This window comes from Phyllobates terribilis, unplaced genomic scaffold, assembly GCF_046119375.1.
Source record: "Phyllobates terribilis strain yellow unplaced genomic scaffold, ASM4611937v1 Scaffold_1__5_contigs__length_1240528914, whole genome shotgun sequence".
NCBI classification, from domain to species: domain Eukaryota; kingdom Metazoa; phylum Chordata; class Amphibia; order Anura; family Dendrobatidae; genus Phyllobates; species Phyllobates terribilis.
The window spans coordinates 490,584,247-490,609,326 of record NW_027362761.1 but is presented as its reverse complement, the minus strand read 5'-3'; the positions used below and the strand labels follow the sequence as shown (position 1 = coordinate 490,609,326).

Below are 25,080 nucleotides of genomic sequence, written 5' to 3'. Positions count from 1 at the left end.
CAATTGCTTACAGTGATATAAAGAGCCCTGACACATATCACCATCAATGAGTTTAACTGACAAACAAACAAATTCTTCCCTTATCACTCCTAAACACTTTTTGCATAATAATTTGGAACACAGTGTAGTTTAAAAAAAAAACTGCTGGCCTCCCTATGAAATGTCTTCTTACTGGGGACCAGACATTGCAGCTATTGGGGTTATCCTCCTCCTATTTGGACTGTGAATTGGGGTATCGTACGTTTCCTCTAGCAGCTGAGTAACCAGTAGGTTGCTGACCAGCTGCCCCACGCCGGCTGTTATCTGACCAATGGTCGTTTTTGTTAATCATCTTTTTTTATCAACTTTAGTCACCAAATACGGGGGGTTGTCATCAGCAGTCACTGTTTATTCCTGGAGAAGCTGAGATTGGAGTCGGTCCCCTGCCCTGAGCAGTGCCGCATATTTTCTAGCATTGATCTGTAGTTCTGTTGAGCGTAACGATGGATAATTAAAGTCCATGTGGTCACAGATAGCTTCCAGCCTAATACAGGGACGTTCTGTTAGTGCTGGAGAGCGAGGAGCGAGATGTACTGCCATACATTACATTGTTCCCTGCAGTATCTGCTTCGCTTCACTCAGCTATTTGGTGTATGATGGAACGGTTTTCTTAATAATCCGATAGGGACGTTGCTGCGTTGCTACTGGGAATGTTTGTGTTAGCAGTTTGGATGTTGTGGCGTTCTTCTGTATGTAGTGCCGCCACTACTGATGCCAAGCCACCAAAAGCTTGATGTCATGCCCTGGTTGGGACTTCAAAGAAAGGCTCCTTGCCAGCTTTCTCAACAGCACAGCACTGGCATTCATCTCGCCTTGTCAGCTGTACCCTTCTGCACAGAACTGACTTGAATTTTAATACAATCGGGGTCTAGCACAAAATAAGTCTCTACAGGTATCATTTCCTCTACAATCTAGGACATGGCCACCTCACCCACTTATGGGCCCGTTGTACTGAGCTTTTAAAGTGTATCCCTGCTGTAGACCATCAGTCTATAAGGAGCGGGGTCTGACATCCGATACCGGTGCCACCGTCTGCACATAATAATAATAACCTTTTTATTTATATAGCACCAACATATTCTGCAGCGCTTTACAATTCAGACAATTTCCCGGCTCTCCAGCAGGTGCTGCATAGTCTTCTCTGGCATGGCACTGCTCTCATCAGTTTTTTGAGCTGTAATATGTAATTTTGTTGCTCGGACAGCTGATGAGTGCTACCTGTGGTGATTGAGGACTTTTATTACACAGCTTTCCGTTGCCATATGGGTTGTCTCTATTAATCACATTCATAGCCCTCTATTCAGTTGTCTCTTTGGCCTCTGATGGACCCTTATATATCTGTATACCTTTTTCTCTGCTCTATGGAAAAGTGAATTTTGAAGATATTAATGAGGTTGTCCACTACTCAGACAACCCCTTTTCAATCCCTGTGTTTCCCCTCCTATAACACCTTTACTCGCCTCTGGTGCTGGCACCAGTCCAGTGGCGTCCGCACTGGCTCTTTCAGGGATCACACAATCTCTGCCACCAATCAGTGCTGGCTTCGCTCTCCTCACCTTCAGATGAATCGCATACATATGGAGGAATTGAAACAGCTGCTCTCATATCCCCTGTGATTTGTCTGAAGGTGAGGAGAGTGAAGCCAGTGCTGATTGGCCACAGGGATCGCATGACATAACAATGTCATGTGATCACTGGGAGAGCCAGTGCAGACACCGCTGGAATGGCATCGGAGGTGAGTATAGGTGTTATTTTACAAGGGGGGGAAACATAGGGATTGAGAAGAGGTTGTCTGTGTCCATTTTTTTTATTCTATGGGGTTTTGAGTTTTTTTTTTGTGCAGTTTATTTCAAAGACTTTCCCCCCTTGCTATGTATCTGTCGGCTATCTTGTTCTCAGTCAAATTATCATTCTTTTTCATTGGTATGATTGGGCTATTTGATCTCTGTGATAGCTCCTGATTCTTTCCTGACATATGATGGCGGTATGACTTTTGTTTGATCCTTTTATTAGTCAGATCAGCAACTTGCTGCACTCTCCCCATAGAGAACTCATGAAGGCTTGAACGAGCATTCCCTCAGTATAGGGACTTAGTAGCAGGGCTGTGTTGGTGGAGTAGGTAAAAAATGGACCGATGCCGAATCCTAAAATATATAATAAATTGGGTACAGTAGGACCATGCAGAATGTGTTGTAAATGTTTTCATAAGAATTTGGGAAAGTTATGAAGTGTCCTATAAATGTCTGCTCGGTTTCAGATCTAGGCTTTTAGTTGAGATGAATCTGTGCTGCACTTTATGTACACGCTCAGTAGTGACCAGTGCTGTGGAGTCGGAGTCAGTCGGAGGTTTGGCTTATCGACTCCACAGCCCTGGTTAGGAGACAGCCGCAGGTTGAATGAGTGTTCAGGTTCCAGTTATGTAAGCTGTACGGGAGCCTTAAAGATTTATTCCCCAATAAACAAGCTATCCCTTATCCATTGGCTAGTGGCTTTTACTTTCCCCAGCTATCAGAAAGTTGACTGTCTTGAACGACGTAGAAACGTTGAAGCAGACCTGCACTATATCTGCTCCATTCATTGTTATTGGGACGGCTGGAATTGTCCGAGTACATGGCTCTGCTGTCGGCTGCAGTCCCATGGACAATGAATAGAGCAGAGGTTGAACATGCACCCCTCCTCTACATTTACGACGTGGCTTAAAGCCAGCAAGTTAATCCCCACCCTGTGTATTGCGGATAACTACTTGATTTTTGGGGGAATAACCTTTTAACAGAGATGAGAAGGGTATGTCCCTATGATCACTGTTTTACTGCACATATCTCCTGTGCTGATAACCTCTGGACATGTTGACATACGTATGTGTGAATAATACAGATATAATTATACGTGTTGTTTGGAGTGTTACTTACATGGCAGCAGTCACACATTTCTGTGATATGGTTTTCTAATGAACACTACCGCAAAGAGTAGTAATTCACACTCACGCTCGTCTACAGGAGGTGACCCAGCCAATTAATGGTGCGAATGGTGCCTTATTTCTATCTTCATATTTTGTTTTTCAGCCCCATGAATTTGATGAATGCCGTTTTGACATCAGTGTTAATGACAGCGTGTGGTACCTGCGCGCCCAGGACCCGGAGCACCGTCAGAGCTGGATAGATGCCATTGAGCAGCACAAGGTAACCCGCACATCTAGCCTATAATACCGCTTACAAGCTAGAGGTCTCCTTCCAGTCAGCCTGGCTAGGCCGGTGGCTACAGATCACAGGATCAATAATTTGATTTGTTTCTAACTAATGGATGATAAAAGCATTTTATTTCTTCTGGTTTTAGAATCAGTCAGCTCTAGAATGAATGCGATTTGATTCACTGGGCCCGGACCATCTGCCACTTTAGTGATCTGTGGTCGATGGATGGGAACTCTGAGAAACTCTTCCTACCACCCGGCATCTGCAGCTCTTCTTTTGATTAGCTGGCCTGGCATGACATCAGATATGTCACGCTGTATCGATGATGTTACATCCGGCTGGCTAATCAAGAGGAGCAACGGATTCCCAGAGATAGGAGCTGCTTCTCAGGGCTCCGGACCAGCAACCACCGATCACTGAGCCGATGGACCAGGTCCTGCAAATCGACTTGCACTAACACTATCCAGTCCCCATACTGAAAGGAAATCCACCATTTATAGGGCTTCCAATTTGCTTCTCACCGACAGAGAACATGCAGTCTTATAATATTTGTCCTAAACTGAGCTGCAATATTATCTGAAAACCCTAAACATGAATTGTGTAATTGATGAAAGCCAGATCCCAATGTGATGAATTAGTGGCATTTCTCAGTCATTCCATTCCTGTTTTTTTGAGTAGAAATTTGGTATTTTTTCATACATTTTGGCTCCTATGAAAAGTTGCACAGCTGAAGCCGAGTAAAACTGTCCATAGGCATGAGCTGTGGGGGGGCTGACCGCCGTACGGCTGTCCAGTGCCACCTCCAAAATAAAGCAAAATAATATCTGATACAGAAGGGGGTGAGCTATTTTTTCCATAGCATTCAATAGAGCTACATGTTATGACCACGGTAAAGTTTTGACAAGTCATCAATTGTTAAAGGGGTTATATAGCTACTTTCTTCTAGAAACAGGGCCACACTTGTCCATGGATGTGTGTGGTATTGCAGCTCAGTCACACTCCATTGAATGGTGCTAAGCTTTAAATACTGAAGGTGGACTGACCCCGTGAACAAAGTGGCACGGTCTCTGGCAGAGAACAATGTTTTTACATCGGTGTTAAATGTTTGATAGCTGGGAGGACTCAACTGATCTGAGAATGGAGGTCCCAAGCTTCCCTGTGTGAGTGGAGCGGTGCCATGTATGCTTGACCACGGTTCCATTCACTTCTATGGCACTGACATACCTTGTATAGGAGCTGGACACACATGACTACATCAATCCATTCACTTCTATGGGACTGACATAAGAGCGATCTGTCTGCCCTGTATACCTTTATAGGAGCTGGACACACATGACTACCATCAATCCCCATTGACTTCTGTGGGACTGACATACCTTATAGGAGCTGAACACACATGATTACCATCAATCCATTCACTTCTATGGCACTGAGAATGTGGAAACGCTTTTTAATAGTCAGTAATCGGGGGAAGTGGCTGTAAATGGCCACTTTTATGATATATTTCTCATGTCTCGGGTCAGTATAATTATGAGGCTCTAACCTGCTCCACAAAGTAATTTACCATGTAAGAGTAACCCCGTGCGGTGCAGAGAGCCTGGTGTTTACCCCATAGGAAGAGCTGGGTGACGTCTCCGCAACACGGGGCCCATTGTTCTGTGTTTTCTAGGCTTGTCTGTACAATGGCTGTGAAGGCATGCATGGGGCGGTGAAAGGCTTGACCTGTAGTCTATAGGACAAGGGATAACGCATGTTTTTGTCAAGTATTGTACTCGATGGCGTATTAACACTCCAGAAGTTAAATAGGACTTAGTGTTAATGACGGCCGTTGTCAGGCATGAAAGGAGGCGTCCACGGGTTTCTGTCTGCAGTGAATCGTCACGTAGTGATACAAGATGTTGGACACAACAATCCATGATTATTTTTTTTCCTTCCGCCCTCTTGGAAACAACATGAGATCCTGTGGACTTTGCTTTCAGACTGATTTCTATTCATGAGCTTCGTGTAAACTTGTGTCTAAAAAGAGCAGTCTTGGCTCCCTTCCCAAGGCTCTGCAAACTGGATGAGCAGGGTAGTCTGGTGGGGATTAGATGGAGGAGCAGCCTGCTTTACCAGGAATCAGGGACACCGCAGATCCATAAGAGCTGGCGGCCTCCTGGGCGAACCCTCCCGGAAAGCGTCCTTGTCACCCACAGAGGCAAGGACAGTGCGGAGACAAGATGAGTTTGAGTTATTGCTATCCAGGCGTTGCAGATTTGCTACTTTATATTTAAAGGGGCTGTCTCTTTCAGAAAGCTTTCTTCTATAAGCTGCGGTTATTAAACAGTACTACTTACCATCCCCAGGTCCAGTGCTGAGACTCTGCTACTGCCGGTCTCTATTGTTTGTCAGCAACACTGACATCACATCAACAGCGCTGCAGCTGGTCGCTGAGCTCAGCGTGGCTCTGCCTGTGCAGACAACATGAGCCGCTGAGTTCACTGATTGGCTGCAGACAAACCGCATAGACTGAGGCAGCTGCGGAGACCCAGGGAAAGCAAGTAATGTTTATGGGTTTAGTTTTTTTTATTAAAATAAAGATAAATAAAATTATTATTATGTAAAGGGGACAACCCCTTAAAGCTGTGATGTCCTTGGCTTGCTGGCCTGTGATGCAGGACGTTGTAGCCTAGCCACCTACTGGATTCACACCTGCTTTGAGGAATGACCTGTTCTTCAGTTTTTCCCATTGCAGATCCTACATTATTCCTTTTATTCACTGCTTGGTCTGAACTAATGTTAGGAGACTTGATATATGTCTGATGGGACAGCCCAAAATCGGTTGTCTTTTATGAGACCCCATCTTTAACCCCTACCCACCCAGGTCAATTTATATTTTGACACTTCTGTTTTTTCCTCCACTTTTTCTCCTTACACTCTTTCAAGAGCCTTTTTTTTTCCCCATCACCATAGTCTTACAAAGGCTTGTTTCTTGTGTAGCAACTTGTAGTTTTGAAGGATACTATGCACTTTACCATCAGGCTCAGCACTGCATCGTCTCCCTGCCGCTTTCTCTCGGCTCCTCCGTCTGTGGCAGTAACTCATTATGTCTCGCCATGTCCTTACTTTTTGTTTTTCTAAACAAACACATGAGAATTATTGATCTGTAATCTCCGATGTCATCCTGCACCTATACAGCGGAGACCTCTGTAATGGAGCAAATGCTTTCTAAAATGTCAGCAATCGATACCCTACGGATCTGCAGCTTGTGATGACACGGAGTCGCCAGCTATAAACACGCACTATAGTGTGTTACCTTTTGCTTCAATATATACGCAGCACCTTCTTGTCTCTGGAAGGACAAGGCACCGAGCCCAATGATTATGTACTTGGGTTTCCTGCCGTGTCAGTAGAGGGCAGGGTACACACGGAAGGCTGAAGTCTTGCAGGACCTCACCACGTCGCTTCATGGGAGAAGTTTCCTTCCAGCTCACGGTCTTGATGGACAAAGTCCTAGTTTGGATGCACATTGACCTTTGTATGTCAGATAGCGTTGCTTCTAGTAAACAATGGAGCAGATCTACTGTCTTAATTTTTGGACAGTGTTAATTAAGTCCTAAAGGGGCCATCTATTGCATTTTTTTTTCAAAAAGGCATGGGTTATAATAAAATAACGAACAGAGACATGCTCTTCTCCTATGACCACCAGGGATCCAGTGCATGCTGCTCCAGAAGCTGACAGTGCTGCCCGAATGTCACAGGACCACTGCAGCGGTTAGATGACTGCAGTAGTGCGTCATAAGTCACCTGACCACTTCAGCCAATCACAAGCTTCAGCGGTCAGACAGCACAATTATGTCTTCTGTGGCCTGCGCTGGATCCACGGAGGCGAAAGAGGCAACTCCTTTGTTGCTCTATTACAGTTTGTCTTAAAAAATATTAATGATGTACTTTGTCCCATTCCTGCTTTTCCCACTATTCCCATGTGCCATTGTAGAGATCCCCTGGACATTTCAGGGAAGTTGACAAGTATTTTGTAGACACCAATTTTTGGAGAAATTTTATCAAAACGTTATTTTATCATCGTCAGATGGCAAAAATTTACATTTCAAAGAAAAGATCATTTTTAGCAATAAATTACTTTTAAAAAATGAAAAAATAGAGGCGCACGCCTTTTTAATGATTTTGGCACTTCTTACACCGGCGCACTCTTCTTCAAGACTTGCTGGCAAATCAGGGCCTTGGTATTGCAGCTCATGTTACACCCATTTCCCATGAAGCCATTGTTTGCCCTGTTCACATTGAGACATACTGGTTGCTTTTCATACAGCCACATATATTTCTGCAGCGCTTTATGAAACCCACTTCTGTAAGTGACTGTGCAGGTTCCACCCAGAAATCCCAGTGAGCGAACAAACATGGGGGGAACTGCGTGTGTGCGGAGCAGGCGGCGGAGCCATATGGGAAAGCCAAGGAGTCTGCAGCAGGGAAGAGAAGATAGCAAGGACAGTCATGGCTCTGTATTTGTGCCCGATTCCTCCGGATTGTGATGATTCTGGGTAATCGATGTAACATTAGTCTAGTCTTTCTAATCTGTATAATCTGCTACAGACACTAAACTTAATCCCCGCGCGCCACTTCTGCTGAGGCTGCCCATCACAGGTTTACACATTTACCAGTATGAACCCAATTTGTAACATCCAAGATCCAGTAATGGCGCGAATACCATCAGCAGGGGGTGATCTTGTGCAGTGTACCCCAGATTGCTTCTCATGTAGTTACTTGTGACATAGGATCTGTGTTCTCCCCTGACATATCTGTTATTTATTACTTTTATGTATTTCACTATAACAATTTTGGAGCGTTTATCATTCCTCTTATTCCTCCTGGCACTGTGTGTGGCCCTTTTTTAACATGGAGTATAAATACTTTTTTTATGGTTCTAGCACGCTCCGTTGTATTGCGGCATAAAAGAAAGTGGGTGATATCTGCTCTGGGGTGTTCTTATTAAATTACAGAAGCCCTTTAAGTTTTGAGCTTTTGGAGTTAAGGTGCTCCAGGTTTGATAGCAGGCTTCAGCTGTAGAATAAGGCTATGTTCACATTGTGTTTCACCCTATGACGAGGCTTTATCAGGTTTTTGTTTGGCCTCTTTTCTGGCGATGGAACAAAAGCGTGGGAGACAGTGATTTTGTATCTGTCTAAAAAGATGGCCTCTGCTGTGCACGTAAGCTGCGACTGACCGCTTCATGTGACAGTCCCCGGTCAGTACAGCTGGTACTAATGCCGAGCTGCTGCAGCATGGTTTTGGGTGAGCACCAATCTGTAGGTGTGTGTAATCCTGGCACCCGCTCTGGTATGTCCATGAATCACCATGTTACTGTTTCAGGGGGAGTCCTGGCTTTTTTTTCCATGTTGTAGCTGTAGGATTTCCCCTTGCGATGAGTTGACAACATTCCTGGGTTACTAGTCAGATCTCTCCAGTCTCCGTTCATTGTTCTTGGATTATATTCTGGGTCTGACTAATGCAAAGTGTGTGTAATCTGAAAAGGGTGTAAAGTGAAGTGTTGGCTTCCTGCGGTCCGGCGAGGACATATGATTTCCGCCGGTTCCAGGGTTTACCATCTTATGACTCACGCTGAGCATGTGCCTCTGAGTCCCCATGTGCACGTGCTGCTGCATCTGTAGAAATGACACATGTGGCAGCTTTATCAGAGGGATCAGGTCACAGTAAGTGCTCGCCCCCTCACATCTGCTTACTGGGGCCAAAAAGTGTCCTGGCCTCCTTCAGGCAGGTATGGATGACAGATGCCCACACAGTGGCTATGTTCACACATCTTGGTTTTTTGATGCTTTTTTTATGCAAATTTTCAGCTGCGTTTTACCGTACCAGCAATGTGTGAGATTCCAGAAATCTCATGCACACATCTTGTGTTTTTTTTTGTTCAGGATTTTGTGCTTAGCATGTTTTTTTTTTTGCAAAATAGAGCATGTCACTTCTTTCAGCGTTTTCTCACCCATTGGAAGTAATGGGTGGTGAAAAAACGCAGGTGTCAGGTTTTTTTCCGCATTTTTTGTGCCAAATCCAGAATGACTTTTTGTTCACTGAACTTTATGTACAGTCATAAAGAGACAAAGGACAGTGGAAAAAATGCACCAAAAAACAAGCAAAAAAAAGCAAGAAAAATCATGAACAAACCTCCTGGCAAGAGATCAGGTTTTGCTGCAGAAAAAAAACGCATCAAAAACGCAATGTGTGAGCATAGCCTTGTACATGCCCCAAGATGCCCGCCTGCTTCCTATGAAGGTATACGTGATGTGATCGGATCCTAAAAGCACAGATACCATCTCCGACCTGCCATGTACGTGGCCCACTATTATGCCGCATGTTCTGACGCTTCGCCCCTTGTAAGTCGTCTCAGAGCTATCTATGTAAAGCCCAGCGTGCAAGATCCCAGGAACAAGAAGTAGGTTCACACTTTATCTGTGTCAGCAACAAACATTAGGAACCTCAGATTTCTGAGCCCCTTGTTCCTGTGAGGAACCTCAGGCATTAGTATCCAGACACCATATATTACCAGTCTCCAGCACGTGCGTCATTCTCCCATCTGACTACTTCTTAATCGGCTTTCGTCCCGAACGTCTGATCCTGACTGACTTCCATCTCCAAGACAGACACTATAATACTCAAGTGGTAATGAACAGACCTGGTGCAGATGAGTCAGAGGAGTCTTAGCGTATAGTACATATGTGACAGGATGTGGCTTAATCTGGCATCTGATAATCCAGAAATTCCGACACTTGTTACCAAATACAGGGCTGGGATGACGGCTGCACACACTGATATTGGAAATGCGTAATTAAAGGGGTTATCCTGGTTCTTGAAAAAATTATCGCCTATCCTCTGGATTGGCCATTACCATTAGATCTGTGGGATCCACCGCTCTGCTTTCTCATCAATCAGCTGTGTTAATGTAATATATCATGAGGAAATTAAGTTTTTATGTTTTAGATGTATTTTTTTTTTTTTTTTTTTTTTTTTTTTTTTACTTTCCTCATAATCTATATTGGGAAAAAAACAAAGCTTGCAATTTTCACACTTGGATTATTTCGTACTCCTTCTTCCTGTTCTTTTCAGCAGCCTCATTATCTTCACAGACCTGTACAATGACGAGTAACACCTCTATGCACAGCTGGTAACACAGAATCCACCAATCACAATAGGTGATGCCTCACAGCTGACCCTCTCCCATTAGTGATCTTTGCACATGCTCATTAGATGCTTCAATTAAAAAAAAGCAGTGTATTGCTGCTAATGTAGATGTGCAGTCTAGAATAGACATAATGGCCACTGAGAATTGGAAGATTTCTCTTATTAAAAAAAAATACCAAAATGTAAAAAAAAGCAAAACACAAACCTTAAACCTAAAAATCTGAATTTTGACAGTAGGTAATTTTTTTATGACATTTTCTTTAAGGAGAAACAGCTCTCTGGCGCGCTCCGCACCCCTGCATTGTGTACCAAATATTTTTACTTGCTTCACCAGTTATTAACTTCGTCCCATGCAAGTGAATGGGACTGATATGTAATACCAGATGTAGAAATGCAGAGCGGTGTGACCCATGAAGGGGATGTGTCAGGGGAATTCTTCATAAGAGGTGCCGGATCTGGCACTGGACTGATCAGGTTTCCATCATGGATTTACCAGATCCCAGTAACTGTTGTCATATACTGGTCATTGATAATTTAATCGTAATCACGAGGCGTATGATGGGGTTCAAGGAGCATTGATACACTGCATACAGAAGGGAAAAGGCCCTTGTGAATGATGTGCTGAGATTATGGGATATAAGGAGGAAATGGTGTGTAGCAGCGCGTCTCTTGTAGTCACCCAGGAACAGATACTACATCTCTATTTGTACCGATGCCTCTCATTGGTATTTAGCGGATTCATTGAATAACCAGCCAAACTTCAGGACATTGCTCATTTGTAGTGTTTAAAGGGCACCTGTCAGCCTGATTTTACATATGAAAGTCATGACATGGCTGCAGAGACGCTCGTCCCCCCATAAAACTGATACCGTTTTGTAAAGATCGGATATCCTGGTCTGCAGAAATTGTGTAGATGCAATATGCAAATCATACTGTAAGTGCATGTGGGGAGTGTCAGTGCAGAAGGACTGCTTCTTCCCAGTACATTGTCACGCCCCTGGTGCACTTCCATCTTGATTTGCATATGGCGTCCACTAGATCTCTCATGACTGATATATAGAATCACTACAAAAAAAAAAACTATAGTTTTTATTTGGGGACAAGCCCCTATTAAGCCATACCATAGTGCCATATGTAAAAACCTGCTGAAAAGTTCCCTTTAAAGGGATCACTGTGTAGGAGAAATGACACATTATTCCTTCATGGTGCCCCCTGACCTAGCTGTGCACTTATATGTGCACAATATAACTTCCCCTGGGATTTCCTCCATTCATTCTGCAGTGTAATATAGCAGCTAAATGCCAGTGTACAAAATGGGATTTTGAGAAACTCCAGCTTTTTTTTTTTTATTATATAGATATTTCCTTTCTTTTTAGGACAAAAATTGTCCAGTCCATTAAAAAGAGGTTAACGGTAATTCCTGTCCATATGTGCTATTAGGGCATATGGATGTCATTGTGGGGTCTTCACTTCAGGACCCACCCCTATGTGGCAGAGTTGTGCTGGCGCATCCATTTATTACAATGATGGCTATAATTTACCTTATCCTCTTATAGTGATACTGATGATGATTGCACAGCTCTTCTATATAATACTGATCTGTAAAATAAAAACACATACAGCATGTGTTCTTTTATATACATAGTAGCCATTTTGGGATGGATACCAGAACTGGAGTAGAATAGAAAACAAAAATCTAGATTACTCCTAAACACCCAAAAGAGGGTTAAATTGCAACATACAGCCTGGCCTTGTCTGTGTGTTGTGCCCATGATACGTCAGAGATCCCCTAAATTTCAGCTTGACCTATCCATATTTTCCTCTAAAGTCCCCAATAATATGTGATCCTAATTGGTAGCCTTCATTCTGTTACGTGTCTTTAACTGTTATGCTAATGATTGGTTGTAAATCTGTCAAACCACTATAGAAAGTACTATAATAACCCTGCAGGGTGCTCTGTGTTGTGGTTGTCACAGATTTGCTAAGGGATTTTCCCTTTGACTTACATGACAGTCATTTCAACATACTTTGCCTAAATCAATATACAAGCGAATATAAGAAACTGTGTAATATAGCTTCTCAGAGAAATCCACTTATGAGCCACTACTTCTCCTGTGTCCTGATTTCACTATCCATTCTGAAAAACCATCTCAAATCTGTCAGGTTACGCAGTCTAATAAACTGTATGGATGAATCAGTAGAGTGGGAGACCGGGGAGATCCCCCTGCAGCTTCATACAACTGATGACCCACTCCAGAGTAGGATTCACAGCCACACAGCTCAGTACTGATGTATAATGACCTCCATGCTGCTGCTGATTCTGTCTACAGAGAGAGCAGGGTTCATGTCTGTGTGCAGTGTATGGAAGACCTCATATATAATAATAATAATCTTTATTTTTATATAGCGCTAACATATTCCGTAGCGCTTTACATACATTATCATCGCTGTCCCCATCGGGGCTCACAATCTAGATTCCGTATCCGTATGTCTTTCATATAAACACATATAGACGTCACCCTCTGGGTTAGAGACCAGGTTAGATAGAGCCAGCAGAGGGAGGGGAAAACCGGTGACCATACAGGATACCTGTGATATAATGGGCATAGATAGCGTTGCTCCTCATGTGAATGTGCTGCGTCTTCTTTGGGTGAGGCCGGCATTAGATCTGATCGCTGCTGAGTTCTTAGTCCCGTCTTTGGACGTGTCGGTGATTTTGTCACGTGGCAGCATGACATTACTATCGCTGATGATTAGATTGCTGTAGTCTTTTTGCGCAGCTTGCGTGCAGCGATCATGGAAATGTTCTGATCTGTGATTACCTGGTGGTCACAACAGGCTCAAGCCTTTCTATTACTTGTTTGTAGTAAAGGCTTTTAAGACTCCACTTCCATTTCTCTTAGGGTGAGAGATGGAAACAAGAAGGGGCCGTTGTGTTATTGGTGAAGTGTGTGTTTTCGAGTTTCTGCTCATTATATTAATGTATTGTCTGATGTGTTACCTTTGGGCTTTGACCGCTAGTAACCTCCACTGTATCTCTGCTGGCTTTATCACCAGCGCCATCTAGTGTTGGACTGTGTGCACTGCGGCTCGTTTCATGTTACTGTCTCCCGAGCCATACATTATTAATGTGCCGGTAATTGATTCTCCATGCTGCTCCATATAAACCATCCTGCCTGCTCTACTGGGCATCCCAGCTGTCAAAATACAGACCGGAGCCGCATCCTCACGGTTCTTGTGGGGTGGTTCATCATTTATTGAATATTTTTATGCAGTCCTATTCATTAGGATATTTGCATTTGGTGGTCTCTTTGCATTTTTAGCTCTTCTCATGGGATTTTCTGCAGCCCCGATACACAATACATTGTATAATCTGTCAAAGATGACAGGCTTTTCCTCCACCTATCCTTGGGATTTTAACCCTTGTTTGCCTAGGCTGTATAAATGTGTTTTCTATTACCCAGGTTTCATATATCTTCCATGTGTCCTTACAAATTCCATAGCCATGTGAGCAGGTTACGGCTAAGGGTGTGGACGGACATGGGAATGTGTGGTCTGGGCCCGCTCCCCTTACTGACCAGAAGGCCGCTCCTCCACATCTGTTATTCCTGGGTGGGCTCTAGGCACTGACTGCCAACACAAGCACAGATGCCGGAGCATATTGCTTTCAGTAGCATCGTGTGTCGCCGACTGTGCCGGGGCATCTCCAGCCACAAATACATGCGTCTGCCGACTCCTCACATTACAGACAGCCTCTGGGTTGTAGTCACCGATGTCTAGAATAATTCGTGTCCATAGCTAGTGCTGCATAACATACAGCCCCTTAATAAAACATAATAAACTATGGTGGACAAGCGCATAAATAGCCATTCCATAATATAGGATTAGATATAGAAATGTAACAATACATTTTACGACAGAATTACCTTTTATATGATATAACGGGGGTCCCCTACCCTTGTCTTGTTGCTATCTGCTAGCTTGGCACATTAGTGGTGGGCACAGCAGGCGGCCGTGAGCAGCACAATCGTCCGGATGAAAATAGCAGCATCTACTCCGAATATTTCCTAGTCTATAGTGCTAGTGCAAAAAAAAAATCAGATCCCATACAGATCTTTGTAGCATCTGATTTTTCTGGATACACTGCCATTATTAATCTAAGAAACTGTATTTGATCTTGTCCATTTTTTTTAATGTTGATTATATAATGATGGCTGTCACACAGATGTAAAAATCGGACACATAATGGATGAAAAAAGCCCAAGTTTTTCTTGATGAAACTCAGACGATTTTTCATACTCTCGTCTGACCCCCAGCATAATGCAAACATGCAGCTCCTATTGGTGCCCCCAAACCTCTTCCTTATTCTCCTCCAATATACAGTAAGTTTTAAGTGGGAGAAGGCAGGTTATAAGAATGGGTATTTTACATCATTATTGTTCAAATTGTCTCTTCAGAGGAGAAGAGGACTTGAGCTCTAGTGCCACCTATTGGAAGTAGCATTAAAGTCCTCTCTGAAGAAACAATTTGCATATTTAATTTCCCAGAGGAACATGCAAGGCTTTTAAGTCACCTCATAATGGCATTCCAGACCTGGCATGTCAATCCCCACAAGAAGAAACTGTACCTCTTAGATCCACATCATTATTGTGAAATATTAAAGGATTATTCCAGCTCTGCTCACTTTCACATCGGGTGGTGAATGGCGCAGAAGCCGTTATGTCTATAGATACCTGTTAGGGCGCATGTGCGATGGGAAGATATCGTCCACCTGTCCCAGGCACATATCTGTAGATAGGACGTTACGACTGCAGGTAATCTGCTGATACAGATCTGAGCGGAGCCGGAATACTCCTTTAAGGATGAGTCTAAAGGTTCCGTCACACTTAGCGACGCTACAGCAATCCCGACAACGATACGACCTGGCAGGGATCGTTGCTATGTCGCTATGTGGTCGCTGGTGAGATGTCAAACAGTCAGATCTTCCCAACGATGCAACAATGATACAGCGACCTGTATAACGATGCAACGCAAATGCACTCCTATGTGTCTCAGTTCTAAGTCGCCAACGAGGTCGTTGGTAAGGTGTCAAACACACCAATGCATGCTACCCAGCGGGACCTCAACGATCAAAAAATGGTCCAGGCCATTTTGACACGACCAGCGATCTCACAGCAGGGGCCTGGTCGCTGCTACGTGTCAAACGTAGCGAGATCACTGCTGAGGTCACTGTTGCGTCACAAAACTTGTAACTCAGCAGCGATCTCGCTAGCGATCTCGCTTAGTGTGATGGGGGCTTAACTTTAGACGTTAGAACGAGTGCACGGTTCCTGGTAATCATCCACGTCCTGGCTGGTATCTGTAGACATGGCATCATTGGCGCTGCTCGCCTCCTGATACTGAGTGTAGCTGAGCAGGAATCACACGAACTGCCCTTTAACAACTGGTGACACACATCCATTGCTGGTTGCATTCCTACAAATGCTCACATGCTCAGCAGCAGGCTCTGGCTGTGTTACACAGTCGACACACTTGGGCAGCTCAAAGCACCAGAGACTACTCCGATCCCAGCAGCTTCACCCTACTACAACTGCGGCATCTGAAGAAAGTCTGGGTCCTATTACCCAATGTTTTCTCTTTTCTATTGGTTATATGGCTTCTATGATTTGTTCGTCTAGAATTGGGCTCTGAGAGCTCAATGTGGTTCTGAAGGAAAGAGGTTGATGACCTCTGTGGTATAATTTGATGTGCACCTCAGATTTTGCCACTGCTTCTGCTCTTTTGCCCAAATAGCAGCTCTGTGATATTCTGGATTGCAATGTGCCTTTCTAGCTGGCAGTGGTTTTTTAATGATTATTTTCTGAGGGTTTTATTTCCTGCTTGAATTTTTTATTAAAATGTTATTTACTTTTTAGCAAATTCTGCAAACTATGATACCAAATTGATTTTTAATTGTACACGGTGAGGAAGTAGTAGCTGAGTAGCAATTGGCTTCATTACATCCACCACAAAATAATGAAGGGGATGCAGTCCCCAGTGGGGGGTCCTGTGAGATGGAACCTTTTCAATCTGATATTGAAGATCTATGCTAATAAAGGGAATCTGTCAGCAGTTTTTTTGCTATGTAATCTGAAGACCGCATTCTGTAGGGGTTAAAACACAGATTTCAGCAATGCCTCTCTTATCAAGCTCCTTGGTGTTTGCTTGCAATGATTGTTTTAGCACTGGGAGCTTATCATTGCTGGGACACAGCAGTATGCTAGTCTGACACACCCCCTCCTGTGATAAGCAGCTCATAGACTATGTACATTGTACAGTGCCGGCAAAAAAAATCTTTACAAGTTCAATGTAACCACAAAATCTTAATATTCAAGTGGATTCAAGTGTTTTATTGTGGATATTTTATTACAATTAGTATTTTGTCATGTCACCCTTACATTTTATCACCATCTGCAGTCGTTTAGGCATGGACTCAGCAAGGCTGGCTAAGTATGTGGAGTCCATGTTTACCCACAGTGTCTTCAGCACCTCCTTTAGATTGTTGATGTTGCTGGGTCGTGTCTCTTGAACCTTGTTTTTCATTAAATTCCAGGCATTTTCTATGGGGTTAAGGTCAGGGGAATTACCTGGCCACTCTAAAATGTTAATGTAATGGTCACTGAGAAACTTTCTCACGGCCTTGGCTTTGTGGACAGGGGCTCCATCATGCATAAAGTAATCACACTGATGTATGACCCAAAAAGTAAGCATGTGTTCTTCCAAAACAGGAATATAATTGCTTGCTTTCATAGTTATAATCTTGGGAAGGAAGTACAAACCTGCCCTGCCCATGCTTCCACTGAATGCACCCCACACCATCACACTGTCAGGGTGTTTAACAGTCTTAACTGTATATTTTGGGTCATAACGTGACACTGTGCTCGGACGACGCACAACCTTTGAGCCTCCCCTGACCAGCCTGAAAGTGCTCTCATCCCTAAACATCACTTTCTTCCACTCTTCAGATGTCCAATCTTGATATTTCTTACAAAAGGCAAGCCTTTTCTTCTTCATTGCTGCTGTGAGCAGGGGCTTCTTTGCGGCACGGCAACTTGGTAGACCCAGGTCCTTCTGCAGGCGGTGACGAATTGTCCTAGTTGCGATGTTCTGGAGGAGCATAGGGTACTTATTTTTTATTTCAACGGCAGTTATAGAAGGATGTGACATCACTTCACGCTCCAGAAGCTTATCAGTCCTTGGTGAAGTCTTCTTAGGTGCGCCAGAGCCTGACTTCCTCTGCGGTACCATCCCAGGAGGCAGTAATGCCGCCAACCGCTTCAGTTGAAAATTGCTTCTCTTGACACTCCCAGATCTCTAGCTACAGCAATCACCGAATCCCCCTTCTCGAGCAGAGTCAAGGCACGGGATTTCTCTTCCATTTTAAGCTTCTTTCAACCCATTGTGGAAGATAATATAAAACTGAGGGAGATAATAAAAGACTGCCTAATAGCAAAACTGGCTGAGCTGCACATAACAACCAATGAGAGTGCAGCTTTCGCTTGACCAGAGAAGTGAAAACTGAGCATGGATTGGTTGATATTTGCAACAAAGCCAGCTTTAATATTAGACAGTTTTTTATTATCTCCCCCATTGTGTACACTTTTAAAAAGTGAAATTATGATGTGGATTTTATATGTAAAGGTTTTTTTTGCTGCGCAAGTGTAAAGATTTTTTTTGCCGACACTGTATGTAGAGAGCCTGTTGTGGGCGGGGCTAGCTTTCTCAGCTTTGCTTCATGCTAAATTTAAAAACTGTCAGAACCACTACACCCAGTAAACTACGATAAGTGATACATCCTTGGATTAAGAGTCTCTTTGCCTACATTCTCCCGCTGTCAGATGAACACCTGCTGAAAAATTCCCTTTTAAAGCTCCAGGAAACGTGTGTATTAAAAAAAAAAAAAAAAAAAAAATTGCAGCCCGATGCTGCTTATTTGCTTCGCCCAAGTAATGGTGCCTTGTTTTGCTGCAGCGGAAACAGAGAGGTGGCTGCACTTGCTATTATTTTAGGGATGTACCTTAACCGCTTGCCGACCGCCCACTGTACATAAACGTCGGTGCTTTCCGGGCTCTGTGCAGCGCTGACGTTTGTAAACAGTCGGTGGTCCTGCAGTGCTCAGGACCCCCTAGGGTCCTGCAAGCGCTGCAGGTGCGGTGCAGAGCAGTAGCAGTGACAAGGGACATCATCAGGACCTGACTGGATCAGGTCCCAATGATGTTAACCCTTTCCTGTCTTGTAGATGCCGCATTCCATAGCGATTGCGGCATTTAGGAGATGGTGAGAGGGAAAGGGGGCCGTCCACTCACCTTTCCGACGGCCCCCGTGATAGGACCTGGCGTTGTCATGGCAGCCGGAGGTCACATGATGACTTCCAGGTCTGCCATGTACGGTGTCCTGCTAGACTCAGCCTGCAGCTGAGTCTAACCGGAGACCTGACAGTGTAAAACTGTCAGCTCTCATGCAATGCAATACATGTATATTGCATTGCATGAGACCAGTGATCAGAAAAATAAAAATTGAAGTCCCATACAAGGACTAAGTAAAAATGTAAAAAAAAAAAGTCTAAAAAAATGTTTTCAAACTGTAAAAAAATATATAGATATTAAACCAAGAAATCTGTATATTTATGCAAAAACAAAAAAGTACACATTTGGTATCGCCGCGTCCGGAACCACCCGATCTATAAAACTATCACACTAATTAACCCCTTCTGTGCACACCGTAAAAAAAAAAAAACAGCAAAAAGCTATGCTTTCTCATCATACGCCACACAAAAAGTGGAATACAATGCGATCAAAAAGCCAAATGGAAATAAAAATGGTACCGCAAAAAAAAGCCACCATGTAGCTCCATCAGCCGAAAAATAAGTTATAGCTCTCACAACAAAGCAATTCAAATGCAAAAACAATTATTTTTTCTATAAAATAGTTTTTGTGTAAAAGCGCCAAAGCGTAAACTATGTAAGCGTGGTATTGCCGTAATCGTACTGACCAGAAGAATAAAACTGCCTTATCACTTTTACCACATGCGGAACGGTATTAAAAAGAAAAAAAAAACCTCAGAAAACAAATCCTGAATTGCTGTTTTTTGTTCATTCTACCTCCCAAAAAATGTAATAGAAAGCAATCAAAAAATGTCACATACCCAAAAATGGTACCAATAAAAACGTCAACTCGTCCCGCAAAAAACAAGCCATCACATGACTGTCGGCCAAAATATGGAAAAATTATAGCTCTCAAAATATGGCAATGCAAAAACTAGATTTTGCAAAACAAAGACTCTTTCAGGCTGTGTGCCCACGATACGTTTTTTAAGCTTTTCCGCAGCGGCAAAAACGCTGCAGAAACGCTTAAACGCATGGTAGAAGGCCTGCCATGTCCCCCAATGATAATCCGCATGTGCTGTGCCCATGCTGCGGAAACTTCCGCTGCGGATTATCATTGCGGAAAAAAACGCAGCACTACCAATTATTTTGCGGAAGTGCTGCGTTTTCGCCGCCATTGACTTGTATTAGACCGCATGGATTACGCATCACTGTATATGTAGATGCGCATTCCATGCGTTCTAATGTGCGGACGGTACCCAGGTCTAGAGGAGAGGAGACTCTCCTCCGGACCTGGGTACCATAGAAAACTGTAAAAAAATAAAAAAAATTAAATAAAAAATAAATATATACTTACCTTCTGGCGGCAGTTCGCGATGGACTGAAGGACCTGCGCTGACGTCATAGTCATGTGACGGGTCACGCGACGCTGACGTCGGCAGGTCCTTCAGTGTACGTGACTGCCGGCAGCTGGGACGGTGAAGCAAGACACCGGGGGCCATCGGAAGGTAAGTATAGATTTATTTTTGTATTTTTAAACATTCTTTTACGGTCACACTATATAAATCCATGCTGTCTGCATGGATTTATATAGTGTGACCAAGTTGACAAGCACTTTCCAAGTGATGCTAAAATCCACATGTACAATCCGTATGTGTTTTTTTCTGCCAGGGAGATGCAGAAACGCTCAGGAAAAAATCTTGAGCATTTCTGCATCGTGGGCACATAGCCTTAGTGTGTGACAGCTGTCAATCCTAAAAGCCCGATATGAATCTGGTATCGCTGTAATCGCACCGACCCGAAGAATAAAATAGTCTAATCACTTATACCGCACGAGGAATGGCGTAAAAAATAAGAACAATTCTTCACCTGCTGCTAATTTGTTTATTCTGCCTCCCAAAGATCGCAGTAAGGCTTGACTCACATTTATTCTGCGCTGAGCACTTACATCGGGGTTTCTGTGTAAATTTCTGAAATACGTGATTCAGACAGAACCCCCAGCGGAAGATTCCCTGATAGAGGCACATGGACGTCGTCTGGTCTATGATCCCACGGTGTCAGTTTTTTTAGGCGTGCATAAAAGTGCGGTTGGCCACAGTTTTGTGCACCTCTGGAAAAAATTACACTAGCTAAACAGAGGCCAGACTGAGTCCAGAGTAACTCTGCTGCCTCACTATAGTGAATGGATCCCTAGGGGTTTCATCTGAATTACATCACTTGGAGATTTAGATGGAGACCCCTATGTAAGTGCTCAGCGTAGAACGCAGGATAAAAGTTATGTAAAATGTTCCCAATAAATGCTTCAACTCAATCCACAAAAAAAGAAGTCCCCACTCAGGTCTGTCATCTGTTGACGAAAAAGACTTCCAATTTACTGGTAGCACAAAGGCTCTGGAAAAGTGAAATGTCCGTTGCCCCCCAACCCCTCCCAAATCCAAATGCCCCCTCCTTTCTGAGCCCCAGAATGTGCCTAAACTACATTTAGGGTCCACATGTTAGGCATTCCTGTAGCAATGAGCGCCTGCCTAATTTACAGGTGCATGTCTCCAGAAGCATGAGCTGGGCACAACGAACTGGTCACTACAGCGTACTGGTCACTACAACGGCAGGTTGAAATTTTCACTCTGCAACATCCACTGTGGGTGTTTTCCAGAAACAAGCAGCAAAGTCAAAATTCCTTTCCTTTATGAGCTTTGCATTGTGCCTGAAAAGTAGTTTTCGACCACTTATGGGGTATTGATGTACACAATCACCATTAATGTATCCGTGCACTACGCCGGGGAGTCACTGACACTTCCCGGCGCCTGCGCAATAGAACTCTGCGGCGCAGTGCACGGAGAGATGGGGCTGGGATGAAGCAAAGCGCGCTCTGAGTGGTGCTTTGCACATGTCAGGGAGCACAGTGCACGTCACAGGGCCCTTACGTGCAGGAGAGGGGCGGGGGGGAATATGGTAACTAAGCAGATTGGACGCCAAGTCTGTGGAAGACAGAGTGGATAAAAACACACTTCTCTGCAATCAGACCTCTACTGTGGGCCATACAGGTAAGTATAGATTTACTTTTCTATAATCTGTATGGCCATAGTAGAGGTCTGATATCTCCCAGGGGGTGACACATTCCCTTTTAAGGGCATGGAAATTCAACGTTTGAAAATTGCGAAAGTTTTGCCTCATTTCTGATTTTTTTCACAAAGTAACGCAAATCATAATGAAGAAATTTTACCACCATCATGAAGTACAATAGTCACGAAAAAAAGAGTCTCAGATTCAGCTGGATCCGTTGAAGCGTTCCAGAGTAATAACCTCAGAGTGACAGTGGTCAGAATTGAAAAAATTGGCCTGGTCACGAAGGCAAAAACCGGCTCTGACGCGAAAGGGTTAAATGTAAGAGATTAGTAAATCTATTTGCACTGCCCTTGTCCAGCGTGATCCTTCATAGCAGTCAGGCATCCTCAGCACCTCTTGTTCTTCCTAGCCCCATTGATGTAACGAGGCCTAGTAAGTGCAGGAGATGTCCAGGATGCCTGACGTAGGAGTCAAGGCCGGCTGCCATGGAGGAGCTGTCCAGACTAGACACCGGACCAGGACGGACTGAATCGCTCATCTCTTGAATATCCGGACTTCTTTATAACGGTGAAACCACTGAGACATCCACCCAAAATTAATTTTCAAGTGGTTCTTAATGGGTAGTCTTTTCCAAAAAGTGGACTTCTGGAGAAGTTTCACTTGGAGTATAGATTTTTTTTCTTTGCGTTTTCTGTATTTAAAATGATTTTTTCACTGCTGACATAGCTAACCTATTCTGCGGCGATGTATGGGGCTCGTCATTAGTCGCATCCATAAATAGAATCCGAGATGGATTGAAGTCCCCAGGATGCAGCTGGAGAAAATACAGTTAAAGTTCAAGAGGATTTTCCCATGAGCCTCTTCAGTCATTAGTGTGATTAACCCTTTCAGCTCGCTGAGTGAGCAGCCCCTGCATGCTTCCCTGGTATCCTCAGGCTACTCCTTCTTTGGCGAGCATCAGCAGGGGTTGGGTGTGGCGTAAGTGCTTCATCTCCTCTTCTATCTGGAAGCACTACTGGGAAAAGGAAGCCATAACATGGAACCTGCTCGGACGTCCAAAGTGCTGGAGAAGGTGACGCAGTGCAGCAGGGTTTAGACCGGTAACCAGACTTGCAGGACTGTACCGACTTTCTGCTCGCTGCCGGGGCTCTAGGCATTAGGCGGGGGCCAGGTAACTGCTGGTGACACTCAAGCAGTAGTTGTGCCCCCTAGTTGCCTCTCCTACCCTCTTGGCACTGATGGGTTTAAGGTGGTTGGCACGTTAGTCTGGCATTGATCTGCATGTTGGCATTTTCTGTTGAGTTTTTTTTCTTATGAGAATAGCGCAGCTCAGCTTGCTGCCATATGTGATTTTTGTTTTTTACTCAATGTAATGCAATTATTGTACTTTCTTGTAGCTGATTGTGTTCTGTCTTCCTGATATCAGAGCGTCACACATGGCGTGTGCTGGATGGACTGAAGGTTGAGTGTTTTTTGGTCTTCTGGTTGGTTGTCTCTTAGCAATGTTTCTTTTATTATACACTTCATGCAATTTGTGTAACTCTGGCAAATTGTAGTCCATGCAATACAAAGTCGATGTTATAGTTCATGCTGGAAAGCGGTTATTGAAGGATCTGATGTAATGTATAGCCTGTACCTGCACTCCATTACTACTGGTCACTAGATACTGGCTGCTCCTAGCACCTTCACCCCAGGAGATATTTCCTGGGCTTAATGTTGCAGGATTGTAAAGGGTGCAATGTCAGATCTCGGTGGTACCGTAATGCTGGATGTGAGTGGCTGCAGTGACGACCTCTGTGAGCGGTGGTTGACATGCGGCAGTACTGTAATGCAAAATGTGAGTGGCTGCAGCGACGACCTCTGCAGTACATCAGCTTCCAATAATAGCAGTGACATCAGCCACATGTCCCATGATATTCTGTGCTGAGTAAGGGACCGGCCAGCGGTGGCTCTTGCTCTCCTCACTATCGGTTTCGTACTATTGACCTCTCTAGATCTTCATCTTCGTCACCTTTATGTCTCTTTATAACTGATCATGATCACATCTGCATTGGAGGCTCCATAGCACCATTGGTCAAAAAGGCAGGTGCAGCACTATTTCTGATGTACTGCCCGCTTTGATGAGGTACAAGATAAACTTACCCGTCTTTTATGTGGTCACGTTGTTGATTTTTTTCCTGTCCAGTCCACAGTATATATCAAGCTCTGTTCACACTTGTGTTCATAGATTTCTGTTCATATTCTAACAATATTTTGATAGTAAAATAAGTGTGTTCGGAAAGTGACAGACCCATTAAGTCCATGTGGTCTGTTATGGTCCATTAACCCTTTCTGGCACAACAATACTCCGCCATAACGCGAAAATGAACACCACTTATCCAAATGCATCCTAGTGGCAATAATGGATTAAAGAAGAAAAGGCGTTCCTTTTTTGTAGCGTCACTGGTCCAGTTCAGAAATGGAGCCATCTGTGTTCTTTCTTTCAGTCTGAATCTGGCTATGGATCCGAGTCCAGCTTACGGAGGCATGGCTCCATGGTGTCCTTGGTGTCTGGAGCAAGTGGTTATTCTGCTACTTCCACGTCATCATTTAAGGTAATATATGTATATTCTCATAATCAGCCTTTACTGGTGGTAGTAGTAGTATCATTATCATCTGTTATCTTAGTTTTTTTCAGTCACTTTTAGTGTAAATGATGGGTAATGTCCTGTAACCTTTATGTAGTGTTTTTTTTATTCTCTTTTCTGACTTCTACCATTTATATATTTTTACATTCACATCCCACTCTATTCTTAGAAAGGACACAGTTTACGGGAGAAACTTGCAGAGATGGAGACTTTCCGCGACATTCTGTGCCGACAGGTGGACACGCTGCAGAAGTATTTTGACGCTTGTGCGGATGCGGTGTGTAAAGACGAGCTGGAGCGTGATAAAGGTACGGCGTCCTGTACAGTCACTTACCATATTTTTCTCCACGTATTGTGATGCTTTCGGCCATGTACAGATACGCGGCAGACACTTTTTAATGTCATTTATGTGATGTTTGCATCTCGGCGCCTCCATGTTGTCTGGTCACAGGTAAGGAGCCACTGCCTGCTCCCCCTTCCTAAGGAAATACTGTTATATATGTGTTTTCAAGTTTATCAATCTTTTCCAGCCAGGGCTGTCATTGAGTTGTGGATGCCCTGTGCAGTACTCCCTCATGTTATTCATTATTTAATTTATACCATGCTG

General features: G+C 43.9%; 1 protein-coding gene across 2 annotated transcripts in view; it reads left to right on the top strand.

Moving 5' to 3' along the window:
- The window catches only part of CERT1 (ceramide transporter 1), a 71,225-nt gene that overhangs the window by 24,368 nt on the left and 21,777 nt on the right, over nt 1–25,080 (top strand). For both annotated transcript variants that reach the window (XM_073680014.1, XM_073680021.1), the window contains exons 3-5: nt 3,102–3,218; nt 24,333–24,440; nt 24,643–24,781. In XM_073680014.1, coding sequence (XP_073536115.1) covers nt 3,102–3,218; nt 24,333–24,440; nt 24,643–24,781 — 364 coding nt within the window. The remainder of the gene's footprint in view (nt 1–3,101; nt 3,219–24,332; nt 24,441–24,642; nt 24,782–25,080) is intronic.